The 27567-nt window shown below is 35.3% G+C and overlaps 1 protein-coding gene across 1 annotated transcript in view; it reads left to right on the plus strand.

Annotated features, from left to right (window-relative positions):
* DARS1 (aspartyl-tRNA synthetase 1) overlaps window positions 1–27567 on the plus strand; it is a 59319-nt gene that overhangs the window by 17758 nt on the left and 13994 nt on the right. The window contains exons 5-13 of the mRNA XM_058193851.1: window positions 6846–6948; window positions 8448–8528; window positions 10503–10562; window positions 21774–21885; window positions 22920–23054; window positions 24139–24286; window positions 25990–26136; window positions 26950–26992; window positions 27466–27546. Coding sequence (XP_058049834.1) covers window positions 6846–6948; window positions 8448–8528; window positions 10503–10562; window positions 21774–21885; window positions 22920–23054; window positions 24139–24286; window positions 25990–26136; window positions 26950–26992; window positions 27466–27546 — 910 coding nt within the window. The remainder of the gene's footprint in view (window positions 1–6845; window positions 6949–8447; window positions 8529–10502; window positions 10563–21773; window positions 21886–22919; window positions 23055–24138; window positions 24287–25989; window positions 26137–26949; window positions 26993–27465; window positions 27547–27567) is intronic.

Below are 27567 nucleotides of genomic sequence, written 5' to 3' on the forward strand. Positions count from 1 at the left end.
ACTCGTTATAAGAAACGGTTTCTTAAACTGAAAGCATTTTGCAGATTTAATAGCAGTAAAAAATCAATAGAGTGAAGCTGTTATGTCTGAAGTTCAAAGAAAAAGGGTATGGAGTTGTTTAAACTGTATATATTTGTTTCTGTATAAATGTTCATCTTGCTTTTTTTATGCAAGAACACATTGATTGCAGGAGATACCTCACAGCTTTAACCGTTGTTTTTTTTTGGGGGGGGGGCTATGTAATAGGGAGACCAGATTAAGATTGCCATCCTTACTATCTCACATGTAAATCATGTATGAGGTGGTCAATCAATCACAATAGAGCTATAAGGGATCTTGGAGGTCTTATAGTCCAGCCCCTTGCTCAAGTGGGATACCCTATAGTACCGCTTCAGGCAAGTGACTGTCCAGTCTTTTCTTTAAAACATCCTACAACTTCTGCTGGCAAGCTGTTCCACTGGTTAATTATCCTCACTATTAGGAAGTTTCTCCCTAATTCCAGGTTGTTTCTCACCTTGATTAGTTTCCATCCATTGTTTCCTGTCCTGCTTACAGGTACTTTGGTAAACAAGTTGACCCCCTCGTCTTTGTGGCAACCTCTCAAATACTGGAATACTGCTATCATGTTATCCCTAGTCCTCCTTTTCTCTAGACTAGCCAAACCCAAATCCTGCAACCATTCTTAATATGTTTTAGTCTCCAGGCCTTTAATCATCTTAGTTCCTCTTCTTTGCACTTTCTCCAAAGTCTCAACATCTTTTTTGTAATGGGTGACCAAAATGGATGCAATATTCAAGGTGTGGCCTTATTAAGGCTTTATAAAGCGGTACTAATCCTTCACGTGATTTTGATTCTATGCCTCTGTTTATACAACCAAGGATTATATTCGCTTTTTTTTTTACTGCTGCCACACACTTCCAGCTAATATTTAACTGATAGTCCACTAGGACTCCAAGGTCAAGATCAACATGGTGTCTTTATTTACTCACTTTAATTTTAGGTGAGTAAAATTACTTTTTTATTCCCTTTTTTATAGACCAGATGATTTCTCATTGTTGTATGCAACTGAAAACTCACTTTTTTTTACATTTCATTTCATTACTGTATTGTCCTAGAATTCAGCCTTTCAAAATACTTATTTTACAAGACTTAATTTAGATTTGTTTCAGTTGGCCATTTTAATTGTTTCATACCTCAGGAGCATTAGAAAATACTCCTAATTAAAATAATGTTTCTGGTCAGAAGCTAATTCACTGTAAATCTGGACAGAGAATTTCATGATCCCTTTGTCTTCCCAAGCCTACAAATACACAGTTATTAATGGTAAAACTAGTTAGTTTTATCTAAAACCAAAAGGAAGATGCTTTGAAAATAGAATAGACTGAAATATGCACAGTATTCCCAATTTATTATAAAGGATATCTGAAAATGAATGTTAGCTAGCCCACTCAATCTTCTCACATATTTTTCTTTATCTGGCTTTAGTGTTCTACTCTAGTTCCCTGACTGAAGATGGAAAATAGTTTAAAGTTGGTTTACTAAGATCTTGAATCACATTTGTAATCGTATCATAATTTCCTATTGTTAACATGCTGCCTAACATCTGGAATTAAACTACAGTACAGGTTTTTTTTTTAACTGTAATATTGAACTGAATTTAATCTACATAGGATTGGAAAGAATAAAGAATGGATTGAAGAATAAATGCATCCACTGCTCATTCTCAGCCTGTTAAACTATAATTAAAGATACCAAGTAGGGAAAAAAGATAATTGTCATCTGCTATTCAGCCTTTTTAGAGGAAGACCACTAGAGCATAACTTCCTTGTTGATGAGATGAAATTTGTGTTACTAACCATGAAATATTCTTGCCCAGACTGGTAAAATGTTGAGATTTAGGGGAACATTTTATAGAGATAACATCAACGAATTACTCTCTTTACTAGCTCTGCTATAAGATAATGAGCCAGTTCTCCAGAAATGATAGTAAATATTATTGTTTGTAACTCAACATTTAATGCAACAAGAATAATTCTCAGGTCCAAAGGAGGCGTTAACATGTTCATTTAGCAGAGTTTCCCTGAGGATTTTTTTTTTAAAAAATTCACCTGTTGTAAATATTTAACATTTTGGAAGAACCATATTTTATTTAGATGGAAAATAAGTATCATATATTTTCAGGTATTGGGCAGTTTAACAAAAAGTGGTAATATCATTATCCAAATTTCCAAATTCACACTACTGTAATTAATGTAAATATTGATTGCAAATATTGATTACAAATTATACCATAATCTGTAAACATAGATATTGTTTTTTCTTTAATCAAAGAGGTTAATTTTCACAATCTCAATCATCTTCACTAACCATTCTTCTGTTGTAGGTGGTATTGATCTTTTGCAATTTTAGACATATAATAGTTTTGCTAAAGTTGTCATATATATAAAAAAAAAGTTCCATGATTTTTTCCTAATTGCTTGCCCATTAGTCCAGAAAGAAAAGTTTCTTGTTTCAGTTGTACTTTAATCATTAAAATTTTCTGAATCAATGCACATATTTGTATCCAAAATATTTACACTTCCATAAAACATGACAAAATGCCCCTTCATACTGTTCACATTTCCAGCAATGATTCAAAGTATCTTTATACATTATCTACCAATTTCTCTGGTGACAAATCCCATCAACATATCTTATAAAAATATATTTAAGACTGGAACATAAAGTATATTTCAGTCCTTTCAGCCATGCATTTTCCAACTGGTCTTTCTGTATATTATAGCAAAAGATCTTAGCCCATTTTATCATAATTTTTTTCATTTGTTCTGTTTGATATTTCAGTAAAAGTTTATACATTTTACACATTCATCATTATTACATAATTCTATTTCAAACTCAGTCTTCCTTTGTTCAAAAACATAACATGTTTTATCCACTTTAAACCTTTCTGCTAATTGTACATAAGAAAGCCATTGACAGGAATATCCTTCTGTTATCAAATCTGGATTTCATTTTACATTCCCTTTGAAAAAAAACTAGTACATCTCAGTAGGTTAACTATTCGGGCTTATTAATGTAGGTATTTTGGACCAAAATCTGAGTTTATATTTATACTGTATTCTAACATAATGATGACAGTTTCAAAATGTATGATCACCTTTACAATTGATCTGTTCACATGTGTATCAAAAGCAATCTTCACCTTAATGTATACACTGTTTTTGAAGAAATAGAAAAAGGGGTGGGAGAGGAAGAAAGGGATATTTAATCACTTTTGTTCTGGCTCTACTTGCTGCTTACTATACATCTTCCTATACCAGGGGTGTCAAACTCAAGGCCTGCGAGCCGGATTCAGCCCACAGGGTGCTTAGATTTGGCCCATAGGGCTTCCCTGGAAACAGTGGATTGAACCACGGTGCCTCGGCCCTCCTGAGTTCCATTTTCACTGACAGGAGGCTGTCCCAGCCGAAAACGGAGATTGGGAGCCCATTTTTCCTGGCAGAGCACTCGGACTGCCACAGGCTCCCCTGACACAAGTGACGTTAAGCTGGCCCTGGTCACTCCCCCTCTGAGGTCAAGCACAACCCGACGTGGCCCTCAATGAAATCAAGTTTGACACCCTTGTCCTATACAGTCAAATGTCAGCAGGTTTCATCCTTGATAGAAAAATGATTGCTCATTCTCATTTTAAGTTTTAATTCATTTGGATTTCAAATCCTATCAATCCCAGTTAGTATGTTAAGTGGCATGGGATCATAATCATAAGAGACTTTCTAAAGATTCCATCAGATTATCTACCTGTCAGCTTTGGAAGCTATACTAGGCCAGAAGCTTCTGTGCTGCCACTTTCTCATGTGTGGGAAAGTAGGAGGGGGGATTTAGTAGAGGGGCCCATTAAGACACAATAACATTCTTCCTGCCGGTCAAGGTCAGGCTGGTCCTGCATCTGGAGAAGGAGTGGTCGGAGTGATGTATCAAGATGAAATGGTTGGCGATTGGAGCATGTGATCGGTAGAGGAATCAGGAGGTGGTTTGGGAGTTTTGATTTACTGAGGGAAAACCCGGATCTCTCAGATTCTGATTTTCCCAGATGTGCCAGTTTACCTATCCTAGTAAAAGAACTTTGAAAGATGCGTGCTTCGGAGTTTTTACTTGGCGAGGTATTTTTTTTGGAACGCTGACACTACCTTTGTCTGAAGTTATAACCTTTCAGTTATTAAATACAATATAAAACTATACCGGTAGTTACCAAGTCCCTCTGCATTTTATGCGATAAAGTACCCATTCTATATTTAATTCCCCTTTTTTGCTTTAATGGTGGCAAAAATAATAATAACCCATTTATAATAATAACACATTTTCTTTACTATATTCTTATTTTTCTTTCTTTGCTGTCTTTTTATTTCCATACTTTTTCTTTTTATTCTTTTCTTTTTTGAATTTTTTTAGCTTTTTGATTTTTTTAATTGTGATGTTTAATACAACTATTATAAAAATGAAACAATAACATGGACCTTCATGACTGACAATATTTTCAAAATCAAAGACTTCAGATTGCAGATGATGAAATTGAATAAAGTGCCAAGAAATACTCTGAGATAAATTCAAAACTTTTAACTGTTTCAAGAGAACCAGGTTTATGAGGGCTTATAAAAGTATGGGAAATGCCATTGAATGGCTCTTTTTTGAATACCAATAATACTTAAAATGAATCCAAGCTTACCTGTTCACTAGTATGCTAGATTTCAAAGTTATAAATAATCCATATAATTAATTGCATACAAAATGTAAGAAAATAAGCTACAGAAACAGTAAGTGATAAGAGGGGGAAAATAGGATACTGTGTTTTATGTTAAAAACTAGCCTTAAGGCAATATAAACACACACACACACACACACACAAAACAGCTAGGAAGGTGTCGTGTTTCTCAGGATGGATACCAAATTAAGCGTATTGAGAAAAACAAATTTGTTTTTCATTGAATCAGGCTGTAGTCCACTGGTCTAGAGACACTATGTTTAGTTAATTAAAAACAACTTTAAATGTATTTGTTTCCTAACTAAAGAAGTGAAGGATTTTTTTTAAAAAAAAATTGAAAAATCTGTGTTTGAGAAAACTGATAGAAAGTGATTCACCACTAAGTGGGGACTGTGGGTTTGATCTTGCAATCCAGAGTTGTTGCTGAAAGATGTTTGTACAGATCTTAACAAGCTGCAGTCCTGTGGTTAAAATAGAAAGTCTTGACTAATATTTGGATAACTGAAGTTTTCATTTGAAAATTATAACTGAACGCTCTTTGAACGTAGGACATTTTGTTACGGCCTCATTTCAACATCACTTCCCCTCGGAAACACTAGCTTAATTAAGAGTTATACAAACAAGCGGTTTTTCCATCTATCAGTTTACAAGTGCAAATGGTGTATGCACCCAAGCAGATTACAGGTAGTTCTCGATTTATGAACACAATTGAGGCCAAAATTTTTGTTGCCAAGTAAGACATTTTTAAGTGAATTTGCCCCATTTTATGACCTTTCTTGCCACAGTTGTTAAGTGAATCACTGCAGTTGTTAAATTAGTAACACAGTTGTTAAATGAATCTGATTTCCCCATTGACTTTGCTTGCCAGGTCGCAAAAGGCGATCACATGACCCAGGACAATGCAGCAGTCATAAATGTGAGTCAGTTGCCAAGCATCTGATTTTTGATCATGTGACCCTGGGACGTTGCCACGGTCATAAACATGAAAACGGTCATAAGTCACATTTTTCAGTGCCGTTGTAACTTTGAACCATCACTAAATGAACTGTTGTATGTCACATTTTTAGGGATGACTTATTAACATCCTTGGACATTTATTTTATCCTAGAGATTTGAATTATCGAACAATACTCCAAATTCTACCTGTAACAAGTCCTCAAGCTTGCAGCCATTGAAGAACCGCATGTTTCATGTTACAATTCAGGCATTTGGCAGGCACCGTGCACTTACGACGGTCATAGCAATCTGGTTACATGATCTCAATTTGCAGCCTTCACAGCTGGCTTCTGATAACCAAAACCAATAGGGAAGTCACAAGTTGCCTTGTCACATGACCTGCTTAACTACCACAGTGATTTGTTTAATGACTACAACTGGACTGATGTCATAAATCATAAGAATAGTTTTATATTTATGGAGTTGTTGCTCCCAATTGCAGTCGGTGAGGACTACCTATATTTCTGTTTAAAGCTTCCCAGAAATAAGATACAGTGATCGGATCAGATGTTATTTTTAACCCAATTCTGTTACTAATTTATTGTAAGAAATAATTTAACAGAAATATTCATTCTTAAGGGAGAATTTTAAATATTCCTGCTTATTTTACACTAAAAATGTCTGTGGCTTCTTTTAAAAATTATTTGTAGATAGTCTTCAAATTATGAACAGAACTGAGACTGGAATTTTGGTCATTAAGCAAATTATCACATGACTGGACCTGTTTTATTTTTATTGCAGTTGTTAAGTGAATCATGCAGGGATTAAATGAATTCAACTTCCTCAGTTGACTTCTAGCTTCTCAGAAGATGGGAAGGTCGCAATTGTGGCTGCCAGACGCTGCAACCGTGATAAATATCAGCTGGTTACCAAGTGTCTGAATTGCAATCATGTGACCACAGGGGTGGTGAGAAAATCATAACATTGAGGATATAGCATAAGTTGCTGTTCCCGAAGTTGTCATAACTTTCCACTATCGTTAAACAAATGTTTAAGACAGAAGCTACCTATAGCTATCTGCATAATTAAATAACTATTCCAAACAGAAATGAATCTTTGAGACAATTACTGATTTTGTTTTTATTAACAGCATCAACAAAGAGAGCATTGTTGACATTGAAGGTGTAATAAGAAAAGTGCCAAATAAAATTGGCAGCTGCACCCAGCAAGATGTTGAACTCCACATTCAGAGGGTAATATTTTTATCAGCAAATTACAATGTGCCTTGACATCATTGTTTCTGGTTACCATTTTGAGGGATAACTTCCCTAACTGCAGTCCTTTTGGTTTACATTTGTAAATAAAATAAAAAATTCCTCATTTATGCAGCAAATTCAACTGAAATAGAAATCAAGAAGTAATTTTAGTTTCATAAAGCAATGAAGATTTGTTTTTACCTATTCTAAATTGATTTCTAACAATGACAAAATACACAGGCTCTGTTTTTCTGTAGATATGATTAGTTCAGAACAGATATATAATGTAATCTAAATAAAAATGTGCATCCCTCATTACAAGCCACTAAAATTCCAGCTGCCTTTTAAACAAATTCAGAAAGTGTAATAGTTTTTCCTGTAGTAGAAATAATGGGAGATGTCCAGACTCCGGGATTTTTCAAATACTGCCTTCCCTATTAAAAGGGAAGTGTAGGGAACCTTTTAGGAATTTTGCAATATTGGGGGTGAATTATGAGTACACTTGCAAATTTGCTGGCTAGGTTCGGGCTTACATGTTCATAAAATGACTGACGTGATGGGAATAGTCAGGCACTAAACACTTGAATTTGGGATGGTGAAGCGGCTTCGTGCCAACTCTGCCAGCTCATAATAAAATTCTGTATTACTGTAATTTATCTTTGCTTTTTTTTCCTGGACAAATTCAATCATCTGTCATTGGAACAAAAGACAGTTCTAAGAATATGTCTAGAGAAAAAGAAAGAGCTATTTATCAATCACTTATTGAAGCAGGTTCCTAAATATTTACTCACTTAAGATTATGAACTTATTTTTCTTTTATTTTTTTCCTTGCTGTTTTGTTCTTATACTTCCCCCAGAAGATTCTCATATTATTAGTATATAAGTTTATGTTTATACTTTACATTTTAACAGGACAGAACAGGCAGATTATAATTCTGTTCAGGACCTTCACTTTCATTCAATTGCAGCAGTATTGATGTGTTCGTTTTTGCTACAACTGAAACTGATTTTATAGTTTCAAAATTGTTCAGTTCTTTCAGATCCATTATTTTTTAAGTGATTAAGTTAAGTTAATATGTTTTATAATACAGTTTTTGGATTTTATTTTAAAAGTGCTATCTTTATTCAATAATTCTGTTAGAATATGAAAATTAACCAAATACAAGTGGTCCTCAAGTTACGATGTAATGAAACCTGTCATCATGGTTCTAATTCATGACAGTCATAAAATGGGTTGGTCACCTGATTTTACAGCCATTGGTGTGGCAATCATTAAGAAAAGGTTGTGGTTATTAAGTGAATGTCTCTGTTATTAACCACACCATTGGTTCACTTCGTAAATCTGGTTTTCTATAAAAACGTCATCAAACTTGGTCATGTGATCATGGAACACTGCAAACAGCTGTAAATGCTGAGCATCTGAAGTGTGGTCTCTAAATCACACTGTAGTTCCTGTAGTGCATTTATTAACTATGTATACATCATGTCTCTTTCAGATATATGTAATCAGTTTGGCTGAACCGCGATTGCCCTTGCAGCTGGATGATGCCATTCGGCCAGAGGTTGAAGGAGAAGAGGTGAAGATGTGCTTTCTAATAAGTAACATTGTATTAAAAATAATAATTAGACAAAGGCTTGAAATTTTAGCTGCTGTTAATAATACTGTTAAGTTGAATCCTGAATGTTGGGCCATCCAACATTATCTGCTTCCTACTTCATAAATATGGGAAATAATTTTTATTATTGGATAACACATAGTGACCTGGCCTTAAGCAATGTCTAGTATGCCAAGATTTTGTGCATAGAGTATGCTCCATATTTCTCTCTTAGTGATATGGAAATGTTCTCACAATTACAGTCTAGACTCTAGGATTTTTTTTATTTTTTATTTTTTTGTTTACATTTATACCCCGCCCTTCTCTGAAGACTCAGGGCGGCTTACAATGTATAAGGCAATTTAGATTAATAAGGGAAATTTTATAGATATCCATATCCAGAATGGCCCTTCTAAACAGAAATCTCAGTTCAAAGGGGACTTGATTAATCCTATGGGAAATGTATGTCTGAATTTTCTTGTATATGTGTTAATAGAGCAACCTCAAAAACGACAATACTAGTTTCTTTCAAAATTAAAGTGATTGAAAACTGACCCTAAGAAATGTTCTCAATGTAGTCCAGAGGACAGTGGTTGAAAAAAGGCTTAGGCTTGGAATATTCTTACAAGCTAAGAAAAAACAATGTCGGAGGCAAGTGTCAAAAGCATTGTCATTGTGGGATCTTAGACATAGTGAAGTTTTTTCGGTTTTAAAACATTTCAAATGGCCAAAACCTCACGAGAATGCTGAAATATAGTGCAATCTCTTTTCACCTGCAGTGTTGCAAAATCTCATAAGATTGTAGTTGGATAGTAATTTGTACATTCAGTGTTTACATTGAGTCATAATTGAAGATGTGGCAGGTACCAGCTTGCAACACATCCTTTAAGAGGAGGGTGGGGGAAATGTCCCCCATCAGATGCTATTGAACTGTATTGCATTTTCCCAACCAGTATGAGCAGTGATAAGACTTGCTGGAAATTTTAGGGCATTAATGGATCTTAATTAGTGGAGAAATATTTTGCTAACGGATTTGCCATCTAGCTTTACTTTTGTTTTTGTTGTTGGAGTTTGATTCTGGTGTCTGTTTAAAAAGACCTTTAAAACCTGCTTGTTCCCCTAGGCCTTGGGTTAAATTGGGTGGCCCCTCGTGGAAATGCTGTCTATTTGAGAGATGGCATTCGTTTTTATTTCTTTTTGATGTTTATTTTTCTCTTTTTTTAAAAATTGTTTTTAATAGTCTGCACCATCAGAATTGCTATATAACCAGGTGGTCTTATAAGTTTGATGACTGACTGACGTCTCTTGGAGATTACTAATTGGATGTTATAATTCTATAGTCTGTCCAAAGTCTATTCTCCACTTGAGGCTGGAGGTTATGATGATAGAACTAACATACATCTGTTACTTTGGGGGTTTTTTTTCACATTGCATTTGTGATTTAACATTTAAATATCAAAACTGAAATACATATCAAAAGCCCTCATTCACAAATATATTTATACAGTCAATGCAGTATACAATATACAGACCACATAGTTACATTTCTTGATACTGTAAAGTCAAGCACTCTTATTGCGTTAAGACACTTTCTAGATACAAGTAGCCCTTGTTTAGTGACTATCTCATTTAGTGACAATTCACAGTTTTGATGGTGTAACTTTACCATCAATCCTTGCATTTACAACCTTTGGGGGTCTCTAAAGCAAAGTAAAGCTGAAGTAAGATCAAAAGTCCAATTGTAATTTCACTATTGTGCTTAATAATCAAGTTGTTGGTCCCAATTATGGTTGTTAAACAAAGACTACATGTTTTTGTGTCTTTGGACATTAAACATCTTTCATGTTTATGTCCTGAACATGCAGCAAAGTCAGCCTTTCTTATTCTATAATATATTTTGCTTTCTCCCTCTTTCTACATGTGGTTTTCAATATTTGTTTCTTTGCAACCATTCAGGAAGGAAGAGCTACAGTGAACCAGGATACAAGATTGGACAACAGAGTTATCGACTTGAGGGTAAGAACCTAATGACTTGTAACTGATCAAATTGATGAAAACCTGGCAAGAACAGTGTTATAAAAATGTATATTTCAAAGGATGCATAATACATTGTTATAAAAACATTTTACTTAGCAATAATGGAAGGTGTAGATTGTACAAAAATACTAAAAGATTTTATTAGCTTATCTAATTAATCTAACTATGTTTTCTGTGGTGTTCAAAACCAGACTGAACAAAATTTATCCAATCTTCCTTTCCTGAAAGAATTTTGCTAAAATATTTCTATTCTAGATTCTTCAAAATGGTTAGTTTCTCAGCTGCCCAGTTGAAACTAATCAGATAATCTCTTCCAGTTTAGTTGAACTATATGGGATTCCTTTCATTAATTAACTTAATTAAAAACAATTAATTAATTAGCATATCATTTTCAATAATCAAGCCATAAGTGACTTTGGCATAACTTGCTAATTTTTTCCCCTTGGATACCATATACCACTTAGTTTTCTTATCAGAGATATCCAATTTTATTTTAGCTATTTCTGATGCTCTAAATGGGGACAGTGAAATAGAAAATTTATGTAGAGTAACTTCAAGGTTGAATATATAAAGCAAATTGTATTCTTAAATGTTCATAAATATATGTGCATCGAAAATAGGTGTCGGGAAGCTGCATTATGTAAATTGTACAAAATGGAAAGATGATTCATTGTCAGACTTCGTTAGCTATATGCAAACCCGTTTTCTAATTGAAATGAATTAAATTATATTTTAGTTATATGTCAGTCACAAGGTATTTTGAGGTATTTAAATAAGTATAATCTCTCACAATTATTACATTACCTTTTCAATTAAAAATTTAACATTCTTTATAACCTACTCATTGCATTCTTCATCTAAGAATGAAATATATCTCAAAAGATATTGACAGTTATTGTAGGTTTTATGTTTGTTTGTTTTGGTCAACAAACATCCAAAGAGATAGACATTCCTTTATTTATATGTAGGGTTTTGTATCACATTCTTAATACACTGATTAACTGAGATAGCTTACTATTAAACTTACAGTAGTCTTAATTTTAATATTTTTATATTTGTGCTTTTATACTATCGTAAATTACCCAGAGGACAGTGAGATGGATGAAATATAAATTAATAAACAAATCCTAAAATTACAACATTAAAATTCAATTGAATGGAGGCAGATCATCAGGTATAAAATTTTAATCTTCATAGGGCTAAAACTATATTGTACTCTGAAAAAGGATGGATTTTTCATTTCTCAACATTTTTATTTATTACATTTATATGCCCATACACCTATCTCGCTCTGCAAAGTGACTCTATTTTATGTTTGTTTTCACAAATAATTACAAGGCTTATTTAAGGTAATTTAATTTCCGTATCTTTTGTGAGTTTTAAAATAAAAGGTGAATAAAAATAATTCAACTGTTATATACAAATTATTCTAGTCACAAATGTATGACATGATAAAGAACTGCTCAAAGACATCAAGTTATATGTAAAGTATTTCCTCTTTTTTTCCTAGCAAAGTTCAGGTTTCATAAAATCTGGATTGAATTTTATTTTAGTTAAACTCTGGGTAAACTACCAAGATCAAAAATGATTTCTTAAGACTACAAATTCTTTTAACCCATAAAACGACTCACTTATAAGGCAGATGAGCATTCATGGAAAGTTCAGCAATTTGTTGACATGCTCTAGTCTCTGTAGAACAGATTGCATCAACCTTAAGTCAGCAGTTATGAACTTCTGGGGTTTTGTTTTTGTTATGTAAACTTCATGGAACATTTTCGCAAAGCATTACATAAACCAAGTGTCAGAAACAGTTTTTAAATAAAAATTCAAATAATTTCATAAGATTTTGAATGGGAATACCAAAATCTTACAAAATTCAAGATACAATGGAATTTGGACAATTATCTCAAATTATTTTTATTTTATTTATTTTATTTTTCTATCAAACTTTTTAACTGCCTCTCCCTCACATAGACCACATCACTCTCTGTGAATTCTCGATTGAAAATTTCTTATTTGAATCATCTGTTAGAACAGATGGCATTAATGAAGTTGTTTTATTAACATATTAGGTATATGTTCATCACAACTGAAGTGGATACTGTTGTGCCTTTTCTTTTTTCGCCAAAATTCCCAGTGATAGTTTTGTTCACACTTATGGGATGGAATGTATGTGTTGCATGAAGACAGTCTCATGAGAATTAAATTTATTTTTAAAATATTTTTAGCCTGTGCGACTATGGTATATGCTGAAAATATATGGTCAATGCTCATTTCAGGCAGGATGAAATGTTCTTTCCTACATAAAGAAAAAAATGAAAATAGATTAATAGAAATTAAAGTGATATTAGAGTCATTTATTATGCCATATTTTCTTGTTGCAACATGTTCACCTTTTAGCCTGACAGAGCCCAGTCCCTAGTAATGGTTATCTTTCTGAGGGTAGTATAGATATGTAATACAAAATTTGTTCCAGAGTTAAGTTTGGATTGCTGGTTTCAGCAATGTTAATTCAGTTTTAGAACAACTGCCTTTCTCTATTTTCAAGTTATGTTTTAAATTAATAACTCAAGATTGAGAGGGAAGGCCTTCTTTTGGGAAAAACTCTCTGTACGTACTGAAAACTGTTCAATTTTATTGCTTCATCTGTTTTTATATTGATTGCTTAAATTAATTTTTCATGATGGCATATGGGTTAAACAAAAGTCAGGTCTCACCAGACTGAAGCTGGTGAGGTAGGAACCACTGGATCCCAGGCTAGAGAAAAATACTAAGTAAACATATCTCAGCCACTTTCCAAGACTAGTGTTCACAGTAGGAATCATAGCTGCAGCTCTCATCATCATCATCATTATCATCTTAGTATATTGACAAATATTTCATTCTAAAACTACTAGTAAAAGCCACGTACTTAAGAGAGGGTATCAGTAGACCTATTTAGAATAACAGCAATTACAACAGACATCTTTGTGAACTGCCTACAGTTTTGCAGCTAGATCTATGCCATTGGAAGCGGTGACATGAACCATGCCTATGGCTCAGATATTGGGAGAAAGACCACCAAATAAAATAACATGTAGCAAAGCAGGGAGGAGGGAAAGAAGTACCAGGCAGCATTTCCATGAGCTAAAGGTTTTACATCAATTTTTCTGTATGGAGACACTTCATTTGTTGCCCAAAAGAAATTAGCATTTTACTAATTGGGCCCTTGTGAATATGCCAGCTTTCAAATTGTACAAGGAGGCTGCAACGTTTTCCTTAAATTGTAGCAAAGTATTGTACCAACATAGAATTATGCATATGTGAACACTAGAAATGTACTTGAAAGATAAAATATTGCCTCTAGCTTTCCAAAAGCAATATTCACGTTTTATGAGAGGTAGTGAAGCAAGGAATTTCACAATTATCTAAGGCTTGGTTTTGAAACTGAAGCTTCAGGAATGTATTTCACATGTTCTTTAGCACACTCTTCAGTTCAGTATCTTACTATATATTGCAAAAGAATGGAAGATCCAATAATAAACGTTTTCTCTCTTTCACACTGCATTCCATTAATTTAACACTTTTAACACTTTTCCAATTAAGCATTAGTTAATAGCACAAGAGAATAAGACAAGTTTGGAGATGAGAGCAGAATGTTAGAGTGGGTATTTACATATAGTCCTCTTGCCAAGACAGAAATATTAATGTTGCTTTTTGGATTCCAGCTTTTTAAATATAATTTGATATAAATATACTGTTAAAATGTTTAACAAACCATGGCTTAAATGTGGCTTATTATGACCAGAGAATTCAAGCATTCTTTCCTTCTTCCTATATTGGGCCAAGCTATATGGAAAGACTTTCAGTTAATCTGCATTGGACCTGCATCAAACATATCCTATCAACTATTTAGGTCATCACCCATTACAAGCACTTTCACTGTCACTGAGATATAAGAACTACTGTGCTGCAGTCAGATATGCTGTCAATGGTCTAATTATAATAGGGAAGATTATTCCAGGGATTTTTTTTTATTCTGCTTAGAGAGAGGCAGACTATATAAAATAACTGTGGAGTAATCTGTCTGCTCCTAGGGTTGCTATGTTTCAAAGAAGAAACCTCATATTCTTTGTTTATGTCTATATATCTTGGGTAGAATTTTTCCCACTTCATAAAATTCACTGCTTGAGAAATATTTAATTTTAGGTCTTGGAAAGGAATAAATAATATGTTTTGGGGATTTACTACAAAACTAATGTGCAGTTTAATTTCATAGTATCTTGGTATACCAATCATAAGTTTATCATAATTGATATGTTATCAAATTATTCAATACATTAAGATTGTTAAGGTGACCTCAAAATCCAAGCAGTGTATTTAGTCCATTGCTATTGAGCGAAATGGAGAAACAATACATTCTACTTATTATACCTGTTTCTATATTTAGAACAAATATAATGAGGCTGTTTGAGAGAAACTATTGAGCCATAGACAATCAACTTTTTTGTATTATCATTAGCTATGTCCTTTCTTTTCAATAACTCTGTTCATAACATCTGAACAGTGCAACAGTAATGCAAAAATAATACTTTTCAATACATTACAATAAGCACTTTAATGCCAATTTATTTCAAAACAATAAAATAACCCAAGCAATTCATTTTAATGTTTACAGCCTAACATTGATAATACTCTATCAACTATTTATATTTACCATGTAATAGTGTAATGCCATTGTGATTGCTTACATTCAGTCAGAGTTAGATGCTACATGTGCAAATAGAATGAAATGAAATGACTGACAACATTTCGTGGAGTCTTAAAGGAATGGACATGAAAGATATCCTACAGCAGTGGTGTCAAACTTGATTTCATTGAGGGCCACATCAGGGTTGTGTTTGACCTCAGAGGGCGTGTGTGTGTGTGTGTGTGTGTGTGTCCATCTGTCCAAGGGTGGGCATGGCCATGGTGGGCGTTTGACACAGGCTAAAGATGCATTTTTTTCCCTTCTCATCTTTCTTTCCACAGTTATTTTCTATAACCATTTTCCTATCTCTTCTGCCAGATATTACTGGCAAACATGTATTACTTATTCTTCATACTCCAGTAAACTTTTTATTTCTAAATTTCTACCCCACTGTTTAATAGTAAGTTGCTTTTCCAGGCAGAAAAGCTATTTATACTATTGTATTTTTATTATTCAACTAATAATAAAAATACAATAGCATAAATAACATGATAATACAAGATCTTACAGGAGATGTAAATTTTCAGGATAGTAAATAGAAATGGCTGTCAATTAGAGTTTGCTCGTTGTAAATTAAATATGGACCTACGGTATGTAAAATCTGGCATTAAACTGTAGTATTAACATAGGATGTTGCTTGTTTTCTGTCCAGATCAGGCACTTACTTGAGGCCACATAATTGTAATCCAGTCTTCCAGCAGCACTCTGCCAGCCGAAAACGGGCTGCACAGGGCCTCTGCATGGCCCGTTTTTGGCCAGCAGAGTGCTGCTGGAGGCCGGGGAGGCTGAAAATGGGTTGGTCCTTTGTTATTTCCAGGCCAACCCCACAGGCCAGATTTAAGCACCCTGTGGGCCAGATCCAGCCCACAGGCCTTGAATTTGACACCCCTGTCCTACAGTATGAATTCAGTCACTTGTAGACCGGTTCCTGCCTTTCCTAGTTCATTTGAACAACCAAGGAAAGGAAACGTGACTGGATTTGAGAGATGGTAAAACTCAAATTTCTCTCTTTTGGGAAAGGTAAAGGGACAGCTGCAGAAAATCCTGGATGAAGTGATCCCTTTTGGGGGGAATTTGGACCTGGACATAAAAAAGAAATTGCATTTAGCAAGTTTTGAATAGGTAAGGTAAAGGTAAAGGTTCCCCTCGCACATACGTGCTAGTCGTTGCCGATTCTAGGGGGCGGTGCTCATCTCCGTTTCAAAGCCGAAGAGCCAGCACGTCTCCGTGGTCATGTGGCCATGATTCTTATTAGAATTTAGAACATAGGATAATTGGGTTAGAAGAGGCCTTGATTCTTGTCTTGCTTTGGAGAATAAGTTGACTCCCTCTTCTTTGTGGAAGCCCTTCAGTCACTGGAAGACTTCTATCATATCACCCCTAGTCTTCTCTTCATTAGATTAGACATACCTAGTTCCCTCAATCATTCATCATATGGTTTGAAACCTACCCAGAGGTGGGTTTCAGCAGGTTCTGACCAGTTCTGGAGAACCAGTAGAGGAAATTTTGAGTAGTTCGGAAAACCAGTATTAAAAATTCTGACTGGCCCTGCCCCCATCTATTCTCTGCCTCCTGAATCCTCGGTGATCGGGAGGAAATGGGGATTTTGCAGTATCCTTCCCCTGGAGTGGAGTGGGAATGGAGATTTTACAGAATCCTTCCCCTGCCACACCCACCAAACCATGCCACGCCCACCAAGCCACGCCCACGGAGCTGGTAGTAAAAAAAATTGAAACCCACCATTGGTTTAGCCCCCAGACCCCTTATCATTTCTGTTGCTCTTCTCTGCACTCTTTCTAGGATGTCAACATGATTTTTTATATTATGACCCTATTTGTTACCATTGAATATCCTATTGAGCCACTTGCAAGGGTTGTAGTTGATTCCACTAGATTATAATGATTCTATCCTTGAATGCACTGTACCAGTCGGTATTGGTGGAAAATGAGAAGTTGAGTTCCTGGTCACTCCTGGGTGGAATGGTTCAATAATTGGTTTGAATTTATTAGTTGGATGAGTATTATCATTACGCAGATGGCACCAGGTTATACAGTTGAACTCCAGTCCAAACAGTGAAGGACCTAACCCACCCTCTAAAGACTAAAAGGGACTGGATGGAGTGGAACTGACATAGGATGATGAATCCTAGAAAAAGAGAGTTAACAACTGCCCAGAAACTATTCTTAGCTCTATATAAGCTCTGAATTACTCTGGATGAGGTCCAAAACCCCCAATAAGGCAGCTTCATGATCAGGGGATTCTCTTGGATTCCTAGCTCCTGCTTGAGGAGCCAGTTGATGTGGTGACCAAGAGAGCTGTGATTGGTAGAGCAGTGGCAACTTTTGGGAGCCCTTCTCCTTTATCGCCTCTTCAGATTGCTGTTATGTGCTTTAATTGGAGCTACTTTTGAAAACTACTCAGAAACAATTGTAGGTAGAGAATATAGTGGCCCATTTGGTAGTGGGTAAGAGCCATTTTAGCTAAGTAAACCCATATAGGTTGCCAGTAAGTTTCCAGATTTCTATTATTGATGTTTACTTATTACGTTTGTTTTTAAAAGTATTGGTAATTACTTGTCTTTTTTATTAGTAAGTTATCAGAGCTTTTGATTGGGGAGGTGTCTAAACATGTTAAATAAGTAAATAAATGCACTAGTCAAATCCTAATAGGTTTGACGAAAGATAGGTATCAATAAATCATAGTTCATACATTGAAACCCTGCGTTATAGGTTGTGAGACTTTTCTGATTGCCTTCCTATCCCTTCTACCACTTCTAAATTTGTAAAAAGAATGAGGCCCCCTTCCTTTCTTCCTGACAGAAGCTTTTACACTAACAAAGAAATTAATACCACCCAGGTATTTTACAGCTTGCAGTTGATCTCTCATATGCTTTTCTCTGTTGGTAAATAATGTGGTGCCTGTGGCCATCAGTGTACCTTCAGTCTCCTTTCCTGTAGTTGGCAAGCTCTCCAATTTTATTGTATTCTATTTTATTTTAAGATAGTTTGAAATTGGATGAAAAGGGGGAAAGCTGCTACAGTGCAAAACACCAACTTTACCTAGCATTTTTATTTATAAGAAGACTTCTGTCTCCTACATAGACTTGAACCTACATCCTTAGAAAATAAAAACGTTCAGTATTTCCTTTGGCAGAATGCTCACCTGCTCAGAAAGAAAAGGCAAAAGCATAATAGAAATTATTTAAGAGGTGCATGCTAGAGAGTATTACATTAATCATTTTCTTCAAATAAATCTAAAGGGAGAACTCCTAGCTCTCTAGACCCCATTTCCAAACACTTGACAATCTTTGATGACATTTTTTCTTTAAAACACAGACACGTTTAAACTCAAGGGTAACTATTTAAGCTATACATATTTTGAGCAAGCCATCCGTCTCAGAAACAAGAACCTGAACATCCGAGACCTCTGTCCATACCTCTTGCAATGTTCAGAGGCCAAAAATAAAAATAAGGTACCACTTCCAACTGGAAATAAGATGCCTACTCTTTGCAGTAAATGACTATTTTATAATTAGCTGTGCCCACCATGAGTAAATTCCACTAAATAATCAAGAACAAGACTGGCTAATCTTTGGAAATTCCAGCATAATTGTAGTTAAGAGCTTAGTTAAACTACAACTAAATAGCAAGATTATATCGGTCCCTTTCTCTCTTAACTCGATTGGCTAGCCTTCCATTGATGCAAAGAAGATGAAGCTTGATTTATTTTGAAGAATACAATCTGCTGCGTTTAAAATTTCTACACCCACATAACAGTGACAGTTATGTCACAGTTCCTTTGTTTTTTTGCATGTGTGTGGCTTGCTGATATATCATGTGAAAAACCACATTTTCTAACTTAACAAAAGAGATAGGCATCCTTAAAAAAGTTAATAGTAAACAGAGTTCTATGACGCATATCCCTTTTAGCAAAAGAAAAAACAAAAAACAAAAAAAACCCAACCCCCCCAAAAATGTAACTACTTTAAGCTTGGCAGCTGCATGTTCCTAGTACTTCACGAACATTAAAATGCATTAGTTGTGGGTTTAGCACTTGCTATGGATGTGTGAATCATATTGTTTTTCCTTCTCACTGAGCCACAAAGCTTGTTAGTCTGTTTATAAATATGTGGGTTATCCAGTTTGTAAACGGCCCCTGTGGCCTTTTTTAAAACTAGCTAGCTTGTCTATATTGTTTTGGAGAAGTTAATAGAAGGAATGATCCTTTCACCTTCTTACAAAACAATGTTGGTTGTTTTATTATTGTTGAACTATCTTTTTTGTACAGTCATCTGTTTGCTTTTTGAATGCTGTAATATTGATGCACTTCTTATTTTAACAGATTGATTTGTCGTTGTTTTCCTTTTCTTTCAACAATTCAGCTTTTCCATCCCATCTATAATTGTTATATCAGCATTTGGACATGTGGAAAATATTTTAAATTTGAACCATTTCAGACTTAAAATGTCCTATTTGGAGTATGAAATGGACTGTTTCCTCATCTTTGAAATATTTTGGAACATTGGCGCTTGAAACATTTCCAAACCCACTTCACATTTAAAACAGAGCATTTTGAATCTGAAACAGTTTGCATTCTTAATGTTTTGCATGCCCATACCATAGATCTAATAAGGATAAGAGTAGTATCACTTTGGAACAGTGTCCATCATTAGTGGCTATAATGGCAAGGTAGAGAATACTCTTATCTAAACATTGATATGGTAATATGTCCATTTTAATATACTCCATAGCTAGGGTTGATGTAGAATAGCCTTGGTCATTTCGATGAGCAACTTCTATCAGAAAAGAAGTGGAGGATTATAAACTCATTCATTCTCTCTGATCTCTCAGTTTTTCTATTATTTATTGTATTTTGGTATAACTATGGTATAAGAGTCGGAACAGAGTAATAAGATAGTTCTGCTTCTGTAATCCAAGTCAGATTTTGTAAAATTGGGTTTCTACTGAAATGCATATTTTTTGCTGCAAGGTCCCATGGAATTTGATCTTCTGCATTCATACACACATATATACATGTTATTTACAATTTGTAGTAAAGTATCAAATGCTAATTAATCTCTTATCCTGGAATCAGTAATGGGCTGGATGAGGATCAGTATGTTTAAGCAAGGCCTTTAATAACTTTTAATTGATTTGATAGCTTCAACTGTTCCTGTTAGAAATAGATTGTCTATAGTGCGCACCCTTTTGATAGGGTTAATGTTGGAGATGATAAAAAAAAATCAAATAGTTACAGATAATCTTGTCAGAATTGTAACAGAAGCAGTTAGATGGAAGTAGTTTATACAGGTTCTTAATGAATTACACTAGTTATATTTGTTTTCAAGCTCAAAGAATCGGTTCTTACATTTGAAGCTCTAAACAATTTGAGATCCATATTGTCAAAGAAGTGTGTATATTATAAAATGTCTTAAGATCTTCCAAAAACACTTTTCCCAAGTTCCTTCGACAGGAGAAGCTCGTTGTTTGGAAACTACCTTCTCTATATCAACTTGTATAGCTAAAACGCACTTTCCACTAATGCTTGACTAACACTGCTATTATATTGTCATTAGGCTAACATATTCTTACTTGCCAGCATGCTAAAATATTCCACTAATCCATTTAGCTTGATGTTTTCATGCTTTGGATTTGTTGTTGTTGTGATATTTTGGGATTTCATTATGTTGTACTGTAGTTTGTTCTGATTTGTATTCTATTTGAGCACTACCCTGATATTGCAAGAAAAACCCCCAATTAAAAATAGTTTTGGTGAATGGTTAAATAAATAATAATCTCCTTTATCTACCATTTGCCTACAATACTACATACTGTTAATATATGTTTTCAGCTGTTACTCTTGGTATTACCGCTTTATATTACTGCTTTTGGGTAAACATGCAGGCCCATACGTAATATAAAGGTTCCCTTCGCACATACGTGCTAGTCGTTGCCAACTCTAGGGGGTGGTGTTCATCTCTGTTTCAAAGCCGAAGGGCCAGCGCTGTCTGAAGACGTCTCCGTGGTCATGTGGCTGGTGGCAGCATCTGGAAACCTACGGCCTGGAAACCATACTAGGCCGTAGGTTTTCAGACACTGCCAGCCAGCATGATTCAATGCCAAAGGCACACGGAACGCTGTTACCTTCCCACCAAAGGTGGTCCCTATTTTTTCTACTTGCATTTTTACATGCTTTCGAAACTGCTAGGTTGGCAGAAGCTGGGACAAGTAACGGGAACTCACCCCGTTACACGGCAGCACTAGGGATTCAAACCGTCGAGCTGCCGACCTTTCGATCGACAAGCTCAACGTCCTAGCCCCTGAGCCACCGCGTCCCCTTTAGGTAATATAACGTCCTTGAAATAATATTTTAATGACTTCTGTTGTCCTGATCAAGGCAAGCAGTTGGTCTAGCAAGTAAAGTTAAGTTATGAATCTTAATATAGTATATTTATTTTCCAGACCTCCACTAGTCAAGCTGTCTTCCGTGTCCAGTCTGGTGTTTGTCAACTTTTTCGAGAAACTCTCATTCATAAGGGGTTTGTGGAAATTCAGACTCCAAAGATTATTTCTGGTATGCATTCGATATTTTAATGGATTCCGAAGAATTCACATATTGAACACATGAATTTATTTTAAGTACTTGGTTGTTCATTAGCACTTCTTTTTAAATTGCTGCTGCCTCCTTTGAAACAGTAGCTGATTTAAAAAGCTGAAGCACTTTCCATTCTCAAGTATGGTATGGAAAAAAAATTCTCCTTGTTTAGTTTCTTGTGCTGTCATTGTCATCTTTGAAACTGACACTTATATCGAGAGTATATTAAAAAAAAGTCCTGTGGGATTAGAGCAATGGGTAGCATTGGAGAATTTATATGCTAACCTGGACTAGGGAATTTACCTGTTAGTCTCAATACTGCCAGTCATATGAAACAAAGAGTTCTCTAGTCTTAGAGATTGCAAGACCTTCATGCTTGTGATTCCTCCTAATCGCCTCTATGAGTTTCTGTTGCCGCTTCCTTCTCTTCTGAAACAAGCTTTGATGCTGTTTGATGCTGTGCTAAAGTGAAAGATACCAATTGAGGATTGAGTTGGAAAGTCCCTTTGTTGTAGGCAGTGGGGAAAACTTGACCTGTTGACCCAGAGCTTTGGAGTAGGGTAGGAGGGCTTAACTTGGGTTGGCTTGAGGGTTGCACCAAGGTTTGGGGTGAAATGTTGAAGGCAGCATTCCCAAAGCAGGCAGGGCCAGATCAAAGGTTTGTGGGAGGGAGGTTAAGGGGTGAAATAGATCAAGGAAGATTAGCCTTTGCTTTTAGTTGCCCCCAATTCCAAAAGTGGCAAAAAAGAAAATAGCCTTTTTTTTTTTTGCCTGTTCACTTATAAGAGCCTCTGGGGACCACAGAAGGTATGTTGGCAGGCCACATATAGCCTCTAGCTTGTACTTTTTGTATCTTGAAAGTGGGGGAGGAGCCTGAAACCAAATACATACCAGATACCTATCTTACCATGAAAGAAAATGTAACTAAACAGAGGGAGGGGGAGAAACATTTTTATCATGAGGTACCTTGTTCAAGATGTGTCATCAATATTGGCTCTTGCTTTGCTTTCCAGCTGCCAGTGAAGGTGGTGCCAATGTATTTACTGTGTCCTACTTCAAAAGCAGTGCCTACCTTGCACAGTCCCCTCAGCTTTACAAGCAGATGTGTATTTGTGCTGACTTTGATAAGGTTTTCTGCATTGGGCCAGGTAAGGAAATGTTTTGTCTGAAAGGCAGTTGTCATGTCTCTGGGGCAAGAATATAATGAATGTTCAGATTATGTAAGTGCTAACTTTCCAACGCCTTTTCCCATCTGATTTGCTAACAGACAAAAGTTTCATGAAAACAACTAATCAATATGACAGTTTCAGAGTTTGCAGGCAGAACAAATAACATGTTCAGCGGAAATTTGGCTTATGAACGGAGCAATAGTGTTCTCTAGTGGCTATTAGAATATCATACAACATTCCATTTTTAAAAATGTGACTGTAATTGGCATGGTTCAACCATTACTGAATTTACTGCACACCTACAAGCTTAGCAGGGCCAGGAGTTTGTTATTATAAGCAGCTCGCTGGAAATCAATACATAATGCGTGCAAAATATTTATGTTCTCAATTTTGTAAGTAAACCCATATTAGTAAGCCAAACCAATATTATCCTTCACCCATCCTACTGATCCTGACATTTTCAGTATGTAACTTGAGCTAAATTGGCAGCTGTACACTGAAATCCTACATGCTCATCACCAATACAGACGCACTAACTGTAATGCCATTTTTGGCTTGGTACCCGAATGACAAACTAAAAGCATGTGCTATTACTGAATGACTATCTTCTAACAGATCAATCCTTAAAAATGACTATAAAAGGTTTTCACTTATATTTTCCTGGTTATATTCATCTGCTGGGATAGTGAATTCTTATTCAGATAAATATTTTGGGTGGAGGTCCCTCAGGACCAGAGGCTGTTAGAAAAGGAAGGAAAATACATGTGATTTAAGTTGCAGGTTTTCTTGTAGAATATTGGATGGTAGCCTTTTAAAAAAATTAATGCTTTTAAATATTGCTTTTGCCAATTCTTATTTCTTTCGTGACATGAATGCAAGACTAGCATAAATATTAGTAGCCTGTTCTCCCTTTGGGGATTTGAGTTCCTCTCAGGGAAATAAAACTTTATTTCATATTAGAGCAATTGATAGTAGCAATGGATGTTATAATATCTCCAGGGCTTCTTTTAATTGCATCGATAGAACCATTTAACATAATTTTAAAAGTATATTTCTCATGCAGTATTTAGAGCAGAAGATTCTAACACTCACAGACACTTGACGGAATTTGTTGGTCTGGATATTGAAATGGCTTTTAATTACCATTATCATGAAGTGGTGGATGAGATTGCAGATACCTTGGTGCAAATTTTCAAGGGACTCCAAGAAAGGTAAAAAAAAAAAAAGTTTTTTTATATTACTTTAGAAAATAATAAACTTGAGAGTTTTGAAAGTGTTTTTCAGCCATCTCTAAGCAGTTTTATGGAGTCTGCATATTGCCCCCAACAATCTGGGTCCTTATTTTACCAATGTGGGAAGGATGGAAGGCATGAGCCAGTGAGACTCGAACTGCCAAACTGCCAGCAGCCGGCAGAAGTAGCCTGCAGTACTGCATTCTAACCACTGTGCCTAAATAGTGAAAAAAAGGAGTAGCAATAACAGTTTATATATATTTAAACAAATATTCTGGCTACCTTTTATTTTACCTATTTGGAGGAATTCTAAACTATTGTTCTGGTTCATAGCTGCAGCAACAATGCAATTAGAAAGATTTAACTGTATCTGATTTGTTTAGTCAGCAAGGATGTGAGCCTCAGCTGCCAAATCTTGGAGTCACATAGTGATTACTCTTTATCAAAGAATGCTGGAGTCCACTTATCCAGTGAAACAGATGAATGGAAGGTTAAATAAACAGAAAATTAGACTAAGAAATCAAAGATGCCTAGAAGGCTGCAATAGAAAACCACTTCCATTATTGCTGTGTCCATTAATCAGTATTTGAGTTCACCTGGAAACCAATTGTCTTTTTCTTAGGTTTCAATTATTTATTGAATAAGAATAATTTAATAACTTTAAATTATTTAAAATTTTAAGTCAGAAGATTTATTGGTGTGTGTTTATAATTTTATAATTTTATAATTCTGACCAAAACAAGTTTAGCCAGTTTAAAGAAAAACTGCAGAAATGTCTGGTAAAACATCATCACTAGATTTTAGAAGCTGACAAGTTAGTATCTTACATGCTCACGTACTTTTTTTGGATGGCTGTTGGTCTTTCCGCAAGAAAATCAATCATATTTTTGCATTGGTCCTTAAATTTCCTATGTAGCAAATAATGATTAGGAGAATGTAGAAGTTCCTGCACTAGGATTCTCCATTGAAAGCTATTTGAAGTGCTAACCAAGAGTATATAAGCTTCAGCTTATGTGACAGGTATTCTATTCTGATATCTACCAATAAATAGCTCATTACTATCTCCATATGAAGAGCAACTAGAAATGGTAATGGTTGAATAGTCAAAGTGATTTCTGGCATTAGCTGTTGAGGTCCAGAATTTAAGATTTATAAGTTCTATGTTTTTGCTTTGTTTCCAAGCTAAGGTTAAGTACAAAATATTTAAGAGCCTATATATATTTCTTCTTATTCATTGCAATTATTGGACTTTTACTTCAGCATTATATTTTTATAGCACATCTTGGAAAATCTCATTTTAATTTTTGAAATAAAACAACCATGGCATATAAAGCCATAGTCTCTAGTGTGTAGATTAAAATTAACAGAGATGTAGCTTATTTCATTTATTTTTTGTTTATGCAGCCTTTATTCAGAGATTATTGCCTGAAGCTCAATTTAGAGAGAATAATTTTGGTAAAATTTAACTTGCTTAGTCATTTAGCACATCAGACTGCCCAGTAAATACTTTGACATATACAGTGTAAAACACCTTATCTCAAGACATTACTTTTCCTTGCAGGAAAGCAATAAACTGAATCTTAAATATTACAGTGACAGAGTGAACTCTTGTGGTAATGAAAGGCAATACTTCTTTGTTTTCTGTTTGGCTATGTTGAAAAGTCTTTTGTCTTTACACACAGGTTTCAGACTGAAATCCAGACAGTGTGCAAACAGTTTCCATGTGAGCCATTCAAGTTCTTGGAGCCAACACTGAGGCTGGAGTACCGGGAGGCCCTGGCTATGCTTCGGGAAGCTGGAGTGGAGATGGGTGATGAAGATGACCTCAGGTACGATTTTACCAGGGAGAAGGAAGAGCGCCATCTATTGGCAAGAGGATACCAGTTCCTGGGATCCTCTAATGCTATTTCTGGATTTAGGAATTGGCTACTGCTGTTCATCTGTGCAGAGAATAGAAAAACATTTAAATCTCTCTATAAAATAACACACCATTCCCCCGTAACAATACAACCTCCACATCCCAAGACATGGATAGATCTTCAGAGAATAAGATTAAAACAAATATGGAATTACCAAAGGACTTTCTGAATCAATCAAACCATGAATTATAGAAAAAATACATAAACAATCCTAAATTGAACTTTTCAGAAGCAATCAATTCATTTATCAAAATGCTATTGTTTATCTTCTACAAATTATGAGGAGCTCTGGTAGTTCTTTCTGACTCAAAGTATAAACATGTTCTGAGCAGATAGCAGCACCAGTTGATCTTGTCTCAGCTCAAGAGTTCAGGAGGACCTGACATGGCTAGCATTTGGACTGGAGTTTGACAGGAGAAAATAGTGCTGTAAGAAGGATTTTTAAATAAATGAGGAAACAAGGAATCTAGTGTGCTATAAGAAATACACTTGTGAGTATACCGGTCAGGTTGCCTATGCCCTATTTCAACAAAATCTGAACCTAAGATTTAATTCCCAGCTTGCTATAGTTGAGCTAGTAAATAGCATTAAATGGCATTTTTAATGATAAACATTTTATCTCACTTACATTTTTTTGGAAGGCACACAACACAAACCCAGTAATACCTCAGAGACATTCTTGCGAAAAGCCAACATTGTTTACATCTGATTGTTTATTTTCAGCACACCAAGTGAAAAGCTCTTGGGCCGTCTGGTGAAGGAAAAGGTAATTTTTTAAAAAAAAATATGTCTTTAAAAAGCACTTGAGTTTGTTTCTGATATAAGCTTAAATAACTATATCTTGTCACATAAAATTACTTGTGATTTGTGTATCACAGTATTGGTGTATACCCATGATGGCGAACCGTCACCCCAGCTCAGCTCCACCATGCATGTGCACACACCTCCCACCAGCCAGCCAGTTTCTGGGTCTCTACTGTGCATGCATACTGTGCAGGGCACATACGCAGGGGGCATGTGGGGGGATCACGTGTACATGCATGGGGTGGGTGAGCGCGCATTGCATTATGGGTGTGTGTATGCACAATCGCACACACACACACTTTCAGACTCAGTGCCAAAAAGGTTAACCATTACTGGTGTATACTCTTCTGTAGTAGGTCTCATATCACTATAAGATTTTAATTAATTTCTACCATTTCTTTTTCTTTTTAAAAATTATTTTATTAATATCTGCAGTATGACACCGACTTTTATATTCTTGATAAATATCCACTGGCTGTAAGACCTTTCTACACAATGCCTGACCCAGCAAATCCTGTAAGTATGTCTCTCAGTATT

This window comes from Ahaetulla prasina, chromosome 1 (genome assembly GCF_028640845.1).
Source record: "Ahaetulla prasina isolate Xishuangbanna chromosome 1, ASM2864084v1, whole genome shotgun sequence".
NCBI lineage: Eukaryota > Metazoa > Chordata > Lepidosauria > Squamata > Colubridae > Ahaetulla > Ahaetulla prasina.